At 34.4% G+C, this 11929-nt stretch overlaps 2 protein-coding genes across 2 annotated transcripts; both read left to right on the forward strand.

Annotated features, from left to right (window-relative positions):
* Positions 1-5381: 5381 nt before the first annotated feature.
* LOC127946894 (troponin I, slow skeletal muscle-like) lies at positions 5382-7742 on the forward strand. The gene is made up of 6 exons (XM_052543714.1): positions 5382-5395; positions 5601-5673; positions 5837-5968; positions 6048-6137; positions 6222-6395; positions 7299-7742. The coding sequence occupies exons 1-6, from the start codon at positions 5382-5384 to the stop codon at positions 7389-7391; spliced, it is 576 nt and encodes a 191-aa protein (XP_052399674.1). The 3' UTR covers positions 7392-7742.
* Positions 7743-8026: 284 nt separating this feature from the next.
* LOC127946682 (bisphosphoglycerate mutase) lies at positions 8027-10135 on the forward strand. Its single transcript, XM_052543395.1, has 3 exons — positions 8027-8152; positions 8697-9319; positions 9929-10135. The coding sequence occupies exons 2-3, from the start codon at positions 8719-8721 to the stop codon at positions 10105-10107; spliced, it is 780 nt and encodes a 259-aa protein (XP_052399355.1). The 5' UTR covers positions 8027-8152; positions 8697-8718; the 3' UTR covers positions 10108-10135.
* The last annotated feature ends 1794 nt before the right edge of the window (positions 10136-11929 follow it).

Genomic DNA, 11929 nt, shown 5'->3' on the forward strand with positions numbered 1-11929 from the left:
TTTGCGATTTTTTTAAATAAAAGATCAAAAGGATTAACAACACAGATTAATTCTCACAGCCGCCTTTGACCATATTTACCAATACTAATTTGTGTCATTAATATGTCCTAAAAACTCTTTAGTAGACCAAATGAAATCCTGCCAGTCCAATTTCTGCAAAGTCAGACTAACAGACCTTGACAGTGAGATGGATCTTTTTATCTTTTCTGGGTTTCTCAGCTGGAGAAGTCGCCATCGTTGGGTTAGTAGCAGTGAATAGGAGACTACCACAAATAAATAACGGCAATCAGTGGGAAGTACAATGTCAATTTTACCGTTACTCCTATAGTTTTAGAAACATACTTGCATTAGCATTAACTAGTTTTTTTGTAAATGTAATACAAAGTATAGTGTTATAAATGTACATGCATTTTTATTTAATAAAAATTTAGATACAGAAAACTTTGGAGGATTTACGATGCTGATGACCGTTTTTTGAAAAGGGTCCATTGTACACTCTAACATAGACTTCAATTGCTACATATTACTACATTTTTCTCGAAATTGTGAGTTTACATTCAGCAATTCTGCCCACCATGGAATAAAAAAACTACTTTTTATCTCGCATTATCTTGAATTTCAAGTCTGTATCCTACAATTCTGAAGAATTCTGTTTTCCTATGACATTTTCTGTTACCTGTATATGACTTTTTTTGTACTTTTAAGAGTCTATATCACTCAATTCTGAGTTAATATCTTTTAAAAATGTTCTCATCACATGGATAACCGTCACGACAAAGAAGTCAGATGAAGACTGTAACTGTACTAAACACGCACACAAACACACAATGCTGTATCTTAAATATAATTTTGCATGTAAACATATTTAATGTAATTTTTATTCTATCTATTTTTCTTGACCTCTTAAAGGGTCAGCTATAATTATTTCCATTCAGAAAAATATAATTCGTTTCATAATATGATAAAAACAAAAAAAACTACATATTGCAGTTTTTCATATGAACACCATACAATCTCAAAAAAAGGTACAAAAACTGTCACTGGGGATTCAGCAGTATGAATAAGCATTTATAAAGAGTCCATATTGGGAGCTTACAGGAACATATTAGTACCTAAAAGTTACCACCCCAGCGACAGCTTTTATAACTTTTTATCTGAGCGTGTACAAAGCCATTTAAGAAAAGGACTTCTTACATTTGACACCCCATCATCTGGCCACAATGCCTAAAAATAAACCCGGGACAAATGTCAGGTGGTAATTCTCTATATATCTCTTGGAGTGTCGCCTCTCAGGGAGAATGAGATGTGACGAGGGCAACTCACATTACAATAACAGTGCTTCCACCTGCCCACTGTCCTCTAAACCCAAGACATTATTTAGACCACATGGCCTCTTTCCAGCACTTCATTTGCATGAAAATCGCCACGCTCATGAGATAGCCGTCATGGCAAAACATCATATTGCAATTAACTGGAATAAATATGGAAACAATTTGATATTTGTTATTTCCAGTTCCTCTCTTTTCTCTCTTTTTTACTGTTGTCTGACATCTTATCTTTTCTGTTTTTCACAGATAATATTTTTAATAAGAGTACAGGTTAGTTGTACCATGATAAGTGCTAAATGCTTATACCACTTTGCCTTATATGCTTTTATAGAATGTCATTTCCACACAAATGTATTTCTGTTATGGCTAGAATCACCTTTAGACCTTTGAACTGGTAATTAATGGTTTTGGCCACTAAAAAGAGGCACTCAAACCAGTCCAGACTGCGTAACTGCATGTCTTTGCCAAATGAAAGATTTACTACGCTAGATTACTGTGTGAACAGTAAATGTCAGTAGTGGGGTCTATTCTAGGGCTCTATTTCATTGAAACGTTCCCATGCATGCTGAAACTATAAATCCAAGTATTTTCTTTTTCCCACGGTCATCCAGTTAACTCGCACTCCAGTCTTTTCTTCTTCTAGCAGGTATGTCTTTTTTAGTGGTCATAAGAGGTTAACAGCCATGTGTTCGGTTAGGTTTTGATGGCAAGTGCATCATTATTCAGCTGTTAGAAGGGGTTATGGATTATATTATTGTTAGCTGTGATGGTATATGTTCAAATATTTATTATGTATTCTAAACGGGTAAGAAATTGGGCAAAGTGGCATAGTTATCTATTTAGATGTCTCTCAAATTGGTGACAATCCTGGAAGATTTTCACCTATGCTAAAACTGACGGACGCTATGCACAGAACTCCTGCTGCTGCGTAGAGAACTAATGGGTCAAATAGATGGATTAAAGGGTCTGATTACCATTGTCACCAATTTATGCATGACCCTTCAAAGATTGCATAAATGATACACATTATATTAAATATGGAAAGCCTTTTAAGTTTATTTATTATTTATTTTGCTGTGCTACAAAACTTTTTTTTTCTGGAATTGTAACTCATTAAGTTGCCTGACATTTAAATATTAAATATGATGGAATAAGTTTGCATAAGGTAGTCAGCTTACCATGTCTAATGCATTGGAAAAGTGAGAGCTGTGACTTGCAATAGGACATCACATGGTTCCAGCATTGTCTTCACGTGACTTTATATTTAAAATAAAACTATAGTTGTCTTTTGTCAGGTCATTATGCTATACCAGACAACAGTGTTTTATTATTGTTAACTAAAACTAAAAATGTTCATTAATTGAAATAAAGCTGAAATAAAATAAGATATAAATAAGATTGCAAATAAATATAAAATTACAAATAAAAATAAACAAACTAAAATGAAAATGAAACAAAAAAATATTAAAATGAAAGATAATTAAAAATACGTCTATAAGTAGTTTACATAAATAACACTAAAATAGCACTGCATATATGGTTCAAATGTTTGTTTGTTTTTCAGATAAACTCGGTTTATAAAATTTTAAACCAAAAAAGAAAACTCTGACATAATTTAGGCTTACTCACCCTTGTAACCTTTATAGGAGACAGTAATGAAAAAAAAACAAACAGAAATTCTAAGAAAGAATATATTTCTACGCATTTGCTTCCATGCACAAATATTTAGCATTGGCCCGTGAAACTTTGCGTTCTTTTGCATCAGAATAATAAAGCTTTGGAATGGTATGGAACATTCAAAGTTGACAGTGATTGGAAAAAATTATGAGATGGGACCAAAATTCATATTTTCATGCAAAAGTATTGCATTCCCTAGAGAAAATCTGTGTTCACTCCCAAAAGCACTCAAATATCATTTTCCCTCCCATCTCATATTATTTCCAACACAATAGTTTTCCTATCTCACAAACAGTAGCTATCTATTTAGATTGAACTGGTTACTGTGTTTAAAGTAATTTAGTAACACATGCATTTTCAGCTATTTTGTTAAGACTCTATTTTGTGTGTAGAATCTTTGCAGGGATTTGCATCAAAAGATTGACGTGATTGTTGAGGAACGTAATACCATTGCCTTTAAGGGGTCCAAAAATTAAAAGACGGTATGAAAAACAGAGTAGCAAACACCAGCATTTGGTAAATAGGTCTCACTGATAAATATATTGTGCTCTGCTGGTATTGAATGGAACAGTTGGCTTGGCAGCTCGGTCAAAGGATTGTGTTAGGATAGTGCAACATGTGTGGTCTGTGTTGATAAAGATACAGGAAATTAATCAGAAAATCGATGAGATGAAGAGCAAGCTGAAGAGGCCTAACCTAAAGAGAGTCAAACTGTCCACTGAACACATGTCAAGTGTCCTTCTAGTCTCCAAACACACACACAATCCATTGACTTCAAAGCTAACCTGAAGGCAGTGAAGAAAGTAAAGTAGGAGAAAGTAAAACTATATCAAACACTTCAAATAGACAGAAGTGCTAATCTAGATTTACCTTCCACAGAAAGAAGAGCTCACTGACTGGTGTAAAAACGAACAAAATGCAAAAGGAATTTTAACTAACAATGTTTCACTGTAATGTATTTTCTTACTTTTAGTTAAAGCAAACTAATCGGTTTCACAGAATGCAGTTTACAATAAGTACCCTTTACTAAAGATTAGTTCATGCATTAACTAACAATGAGCATTACATTTGACAAAGGATAATTCATCTCAGTTTTAAACTTAAGTTAATACAAATAAAACTATTATTATATTAAGTTCATGTTACCTCCATTATTATAATATTAACAGACACGTTTGATTTTAATAATGTATTAGTAAGTGTTAAAATAAATGTGAACTAAGACTAATAAATGCATACTTTTTCTTTAGTACATCGTGTTGACTGATGCCATTAACTAATATTAACAAATTAAACTTTATTGTAAAGTCTTACCAGGTTACAGGTACATACATATTGAACATTGGAAACAGAATCTGGTGTAACAATAAATCAAAATGAAATGTTTTAATACTCACAAATGTAGTACTTCTTTGCTACAGCTGCAGTTCTTCTTTTGCCTTACAGATGGCAGCCTACAACAACATATCAAGAAGAAGAAGAAGAAGAAGAAGAAGAAGAAGCTCTCAGCAGACAACAACTCCTTTATCTTCAAGCTCCCTTTATAATGGTTTATAAAAATATCTGTTATTTTAGATCTGAATTAGTTGCGGTTTTATGAAAATCTTAAAATATCATTCAATACTCCCAAAAAATGTAAACAGATTTTTTTTAAATGTCCCTTTTAAATAGGATATGGTTTTATTAATACCTTGAAATATGTGGCAATGATATTGTAGTTTTCCCAGAAAAAAACCCCCCAAAACAACAAAAAACAATCCCCAAAAGAACAATAGTACATGAAACTTCCAGTTCAGATTAAATTAGGTCAGGCAAGGCACATACAAATACATTAGAGTCTCATTAATGCTGGAGTATTGTTGACTCACCCTTAGTCTAGAGAACATGAAGTACACTTGAGCAGCAGGTGCCCTGTCACTCTGCAGCTTGGGATGTGAAGCATCTGACAGTAACAATAATGTGTGGACAGTAGTCTATTTTAGTCAGCCTCTCACGAGTGCTTCAGTATCTATAAATCTGCAGAGTTTCTTCCCTTTGGCCAAAACAGCCTTCATCTGAGAGGTAAGGACCGTCAGCTTATAACAACTGCGAGCTATATTCATGCGTATTAGATAGCAGTTCTATATTTTTGTGTAGCTTCTTCATTTGCTCCATTGTATTGACATTACATATCTTCAATTTAAATCTGTTCTGTAAATGCATGTATGGCTACACTAAGCACTTTTAATGTTTTAAGAAAGTCTTTTTGAATATTGTTTAAGGTTTACACTTGAACACAAGTCTAGTATTTTGGGGGTTTGAATATTTTGTTATTTGCATGTCTCCAGGAAACAAACAAACAAACGAACAAAAAACGCTAAAAACAAAGCCACTAAAATGTCTGAAGCTGTGTAAGTATTTTCAAAACTTTTATTAATATTATATTATTGAAATAAAAATGATACATCTATTTATGTATTAAATGTGTGTTTTCATTTCTGGCCCTATCTGTGTCAGACCGGTGAGTAACTTACATTTAAACACTGTATTTACTATTTGAAACACTTTACAAGTACATTTTATATTTTCATATTAAATTGAACACTGCGGCATTAGTGATGGTTACATTATTGGTTCTTTCCTTCAGAAAAAGCCCAAGATTTCTGCATCTCGTCGGTTATTTTTAAAGGTTAGTTTCTATTTTGTGTGTTTGTGTGTGTGTGTGTTTCTGAAATTATCTTTTTATATATATACAATTTTATTTTATTTAACAAATTTAATGAACTACTAACCATGATCTACATATGAATATTACATGGCCATGGTTCTTTTTCAATTGTCATGCACTGCAGACAAAAATACTGAAGAAAGCCAGCGTATTGTTGGCAGAGGAACAGGAACAGAAAAAGATTGACAGAGAGCAAGCGCTCATTGAGAGAGTTCCTCCTCTCAAGCTGTCTGGACTGTCCATACAGGACATACAGGTTTGTTATTCTTCTGCCTTTTTTCACAATTATTTTGAAACTATAAACTATTTCTTACATGCCTTTGCTCTGTTTACAGAATCTGTGCAAAGAACTCCATCAAAAAATTGATGCGGTTGATGAGGAACGATATGACGTTGAATCTAAAGTTGGCAAAAATGAAAAGGAGGTCAAAACTTTAAAATGCCATTGTTGATGCATTAATTAATTGATGCATTCATCTGAATAGCCCTGACTGATGCTTCTGCTATAGATTGCAGATTTAAGCCACAAGGTCTTTGAGCTGAAGGGTAAAATGAAGAGACCTGCCCTGAAGAGAGTGAGGGTGTCTGCTGACGCCATGCTGGGGGCTCTGCTAGGGGCCAAACACAAGGAATCCATTGACTTTAAAGCTAACCTCAAGACAGTGAAGAAGGAGGAGGAAAAGGTAAGAATCATCCCATCTCAGTACTTTTACACAAATATCATACTCAGACTTTATGGATTCAGAGCTTTAATATTTCAATATTAAATTCATTAAATAATATTTGCAGATTTATTGTTTTGTTGTTGTTTATTTGTCCAGTTAATAATATTAAATAATATAAAATTATTTTGATACAATTTGTATGTATTCTTTTCTTAATTTATAATATAATTTGTAATAAGTATTAAAAAAGTATAAAACGTTTTAAAGGAATAGTTCACCAAAATGTTCTGACCCTCAGGCAATCTTTGTAGATGAGTTTGTTTCTTCATGGAAACAGATTTGGAGAAATTCAGTGTTACATCACTTGCTCATCAATGGATCCTCTGCAGTGAATGGGTGCCGTCAGAACGAGAGTCCAAACAGCTGATAAAAGCATGACAATAATCCACACAACTCCAATCCATCTGTTAACATTGTTATTATTGTTGTTAAGAAAAAAGATGCATGTTTGTCATAAATTAATTCACCATTAAGACGTTTTTAACTTCATACCGTTGCTTCCAGCTAAAATACGGATCCTCTATCTATCCATATTGCTTTTTCTTCAGTGAAAAAGCTGTCTCGTCTGAAGAAATATGCATAGATCAAGCATCATTTACAAGAAAAATCAGATTTTCTGCACCCATTCACTGCAGAGGATCCATTAGTGAGCAAGTGATGCCATGCTAAATTTCACGCAATCTGTTCCCATGAAGAAACAAAATCTCGAATAGCCTGATGCCGAGTTCATTTTCAGCAATATTTCATTTTTGGGTGAACTATTCCTTTAATATGCTCTCTTTGAGTCAAGAAAATATGACATTGTGTTAAAAACAAGTAATGAAAGTTTATCAAAATGTGCATTTACTTCTTTCCACGCAGAAAGAAGAGGTGACCGACTGGCGTAAAAATGTGGATGCTATGTCTGGCATGGAGGGCAGGAAGAAGCTGTTTGCAGGACCAAATGCTCAATGAATTATTTAAGATTTGTTGTTTCAAAAATTAAAATCCAATGTGAAAGCTATTTAAACATGCACATATTAAGCTGCTATTTAATTGTGGTCGTGTGTTTGTTTTATTGCATAAACAGCTGGATGAATGAAAAACAAATGTATTTGAAATTAAAAAAGCTGTTCACATTTATAAGTTCAAATCTTCAAACATTAAGTGCTTTTGACACATATAAAACATTTATTTATTTGAATATATGATTACTATATAATTGCATTTTTCATTACATAATAATGCTTATATTGTAATAATATTATATGTGATCAGTTGTGTGAATATTGAGGAACAATAAAGCTATCACTGTTTTCACCAGTATTTCAAAGTTTTCTTGCTGGCTTTGGATGCAAATGCAACTTTCCCACACGATCAGAGTCCGATAAACAACAGTTAAGACTACTTAAATTAAGTAAATGGGCTTACCCTACCTACCTGATAAATACGATGAATTTGGTTGTGATCAAGTATAAAATGACTCCTTTATAAAGTTGAACTACGGCTCAATTCAATAACCTAATAAGAAATGGAACTGACGACCTCAACCACCCTCAAAATAACGACTCATGTACGCTTGAACACGCCTACTTGCTTACTTGTGGAGAATCGGGTAGCTGATTGGCTGAAAGAAGTGTCACTCAAGCAAACGGTTTCGCGTTTTGTTGATGCTGCTGTGATAGTTCCTGTAGCGGCAGCTGCTCAGAGTCTGAGCTGGGCGGTTTTTTTTAAAGGTGAGCGCGTAGCGATTCATAGACATTTTCAATGGGAATATCTTATTTCATCATCACTTACATTTATGGTTATTGGATACAGATAAGGATATTTTGTGCGTACACGGTACGATTTCATTATGACATGCTAACAGGCTAGTTCAGTTGTGTGCCATGTAAATTTGTCATACAATAAACAATAGAGTAGTTTGACACTGCTTCTTTTCATTTCAGTTCCACTTCAATATTAACAACTTATACATTTAGCCTGTGAATACGATTTTTCTTATTTTCTTTTAGCATTTATAAATTAGAGTTGGTCATAGTTAGTTCATAACCCTTAATGTATGTATGTTTGTGTGTGTGTAAAGCAGCTTTACAGAAAATCATGATGTTAATGTTTATATCTTCATGTCTTATAGTTGCATTTTGCAGATTAAAGGTTATATTATAGGCGAAAATATATAGTTTACATTTCACAACTAAATAACAGCAATTAAAGCTGTTACACAAGCAGTTGAAATATTTGCTCTGTAGTATATATCTGCATATGCATCTCTTCCAGGTCTCCGTACTACATCATCTGGATGTCCAAACACAAACTCTTCCTTCTCCGACACGGGGAGGGCACCTGGAACAAAGAGAACCGCTTCTGCAGCTGGGTTGATCAGAAACTGAGTGAGAATGGGGTGGTGGAAGCCCAAGAATGCGGCAGGCTCCTGAAAGAGCAGGGCTACCAGTTCGACCAGGTTTTTACCTCCATACTGAGCCGCTCCATCCAGACGGCCTGGTTGTTGCTGGAGGCCATGGGACAAGAGTGGGTCCCAGTCACCAAATCCTGGAGGTTAAACGAGCGCCATTACGGGGCCCTGATCGGCCTCAATCGGGCTGAGATGGCTTTAAACCACGGGGAGGAAAAGGTTAAACTGTGGAGGCGTAGCTATGACATCACGCCACCCCCCATTGATGAGACACATCCCTATTATGGTGAAATTTACAACGACCGCCGATACAGTACGTGCGATGTTCCAAAAGAGGAACTGCCCAAAACAGAAAGTTTAAAGAAAGTGTTGGACAGACTTCTTCCGTTCTGGAATGATGTCATTGTACCGGTGATCAAGAGTGGCCAAACAGTCCTCATTTCTGCACATGGCAACAGCTGCAGGGCTTTGCTGAAATATTTGGAAGGTGAAATATATGTATTGTTCTTAATTTTTCTCACCTTCATGATGTTTCCTGACTTTTTTCTTCTGTGGGAATGCAAAAAGAAAAAATATTTAAAATTATATTATTCATATTTTTATTTATTTTATTTATTTTTATTGTTGTTGTTTATTTTTGGTCCATACAATGCAAGTCGATGCGGTCCAGTGTTGTTTTGAACCCCACTTAGCTTCATTTTATGAATAAAAACAGTTAAAATACATTATTTTAAAACTATCTTCTCAAACCCATTAAAAATAAAATATATAAATCTTCTAAAGGCCGCTGAGTTAAAATGCTATCGACTATAACTCTAGACCTTCAAGCACCTGGAATATTTCTCAATATTACTGTGTTTACTATATTTTTTATCAATTAAATTCTGCCTTGGAGAGCATAGTCTGCATTGGTTTTCATTAAAAAATTACACAATAATGCCAGATACAAGCTATAAAATACTGAATTACTCTTCAGTCATATTATCAATAATAAAGCATAGAAAGTGGAAAGTTGTTCTAATGAAGTTGGTATTAAAACATAAATCTGAAAAATGTAAATATTCTAATTACACACTTTTGCTGTCTTTCTCAACAGATATATCAGAAGCGGACATTGTGCATGTAACGCTGCCCACAGGGGTACCAGTCTTGCTGGAGCTGGACGGAGATCTTCGACCAGTCAAGCCCCGTCAGCTTCTGGGCGACCAGGCCAAAATTCAGGCGGCCATCAAAAAGGTGGAGGATCAAGGGAAGGTTCATGCACAAAATAAATAAGGACATACTGTTATGTGTGTCTGAGGTAGACCAGTTTCTGCTTACAGTGGTACTGTATTTTAGAAATCATGAATAGTACAATATAATATAAGTCAATATTTAGAATTCAAGCACTGGTTACTGATCCAAAATGCAGACATGGCACATATATATTTTGTCATAGCAAGATGTCTGTAGACCAAATAATGAAAAAGATATTGATATAACATTATTTAAAATGATCATTTAATAACGTGTTGTTGTTTTTTGTTAGCATGTTTATTTTCCGATGCATTTTAGGCCACAGAAAACCAGTGGTGCCTTCCTTAGGGTAAAAAATAACATCCATCAGTTGTTTTCTAATAATAATATTTCTTATTAAATATCAGCACATGCTTATAAACCATTTCTGTAGTCTACTTAAAAACTATATACCGTGCACTACCAATCAAGTGTTTGAGGTCAGTAAATCAGTCAGTTAAAGGGGGGTGAAATGCTCGTTTTCACTCAATATCCTGGTAATCTTGAGTACCTATAGAGTAGTACTGCATCCTTCATAACTCCAAAAAGGCTTTAGTTTTATTATATTCATAAGAGAAAGATAGTCTGTACCGATTTTTCCCGGAAAAACACGACCGACTGGAGGCGTGACGTGTGGGCGGAGCTAAAGAATCACGAGCGCCAGTAAGCTTTTGCGTTGAGAGCGTTGTTTCTCTTTTGGTAATCTGTGCAGGGTTGTCTTGCCCTGGCAACCAAAAACACACTTCTTTTGTGACTTTTCGCGACGTTCTCGCTCTGATCAGTGAATGTCTGTGCTCAGCCTCTCTCAGTGCTCTGCTATACGGGAGCGCGCGCTCTTCCGGCAGAAGAGCGCGCACTTAGGACCCATATAAGGAAATTCCGCTCCATCTAACGTCACACAGAGCCATACTCGAAAAAAACTTTCTGAAACTTGTGACAAACCGGAAGGAGTATTTTTGGAACAGAAATACTCCTTCAAATGTACAACTTAATTTTTGAAACTTTGTCCATGTTTAGCATGGGAATCCAACTCTTTAACAGTGTAAAAAACTCAGTATGCATGAAATAGCATTTCACCCCCCCCCCCCCCCTTTAAGCTCACCAAAGCTGCATCTATTTGAATCAGAATACAGTAAAAACAGTAATATTGTGAAATTTATTGTAACACATTTAAATAAAATATTGTGACACATTATCAACATTGAAAACAGTTGTACAACATTTTTTTGAAAACCATGATACATTTTTTTCTTCGATGAACTGAAAGTTGAAGTAGAAGTTACATTGTAAAAGTTTTACTGTCACTTTTGATCAATTTAATGCAGGCTTGCTAAAAAAAAAAAATATTTCAATAAAGTAAAACTAAAAATCTTACTGACCTTAAACTTCTGAACAGTAGTGTATATAGATAAATCCAACTGGAATGGAATCATCCCAAAAATTTAAAAACAAATAACAGGAAAAACCAAGCATCCACTGTGGTGTGGACTTCCACATTTTCCATAAATCAGGTTTATAAAGCTTAATATTTGCATTTAAAATTAGAGACTTCATTGGATGTCCGAAGGATAGTTATAAATTATTTAAATTATCTTGTGTTAAATAGCACTGTTAGCATGTTTTAGACAGTATTTTAAAAACAATTATTTGAAAGAAACATTTAGTTTTTATCTAAACGTATTCATTAACCGAGGTATACAGATTAAGGCGTAAAGATGTAAAGTGTTTTATATTGAGTTTATCATGCACTTACAAATGCAACCCACACTAACTCAAACTTAGACCGTTTTGGTTTAAAACGTCTGTGCACTGTAATACCTCT

This window comes from Carassius gibelio, chromosome A25 (assembly GCF_023724105.1).
Source record: "Carassius gibelio isolate Cgi1373 ecotype wild population from Czech Republic chromosome A25, carGib1.2-hapl.c, whole genome shotgun sequence".
Classification (NCBI taxonomy): Eukaryota; Metazoa; Chordata; class Actinopteri; order Cypriniformes; family Cyprinidae; genus Carassius; species Carassius gibelio.

Excerpts from the sequence above, each read along its gene's own strand:
- LOC127946682 (XM_052543395.1), top strand. The coding sequence starts at position 8,719 with ATGTCCAAACACAAACTCTTCCTTCTCCGACACGGGGAGGGCACCTGG. Across the intron at positions 9,320-9,928 it reads TTTGCTGAAATATTTGGAAG|ATATATCAGAAGCGGACATT; the intron begins GTGAAATATATG and ends CTTTCTCAACAG.
- LOC127946894 (XM_052543714.1), top strand. Across the intron at positions 6,138-6,221 it reads TTGGCAAAAATGAAAAGGAG|ATTGCAGATTTAAGCCACAA; the intron begins GTCAAAACTTTA and ends CTTCTGCTATAG. Across the intron at positions 6,396-7,298 it reads TGAAGAAGGAGGAGGAAAAG|AAAGAAGAGGTGACCGACTG; the intron begins GTAAGAATCATC and ends CTTTCCACGCAG.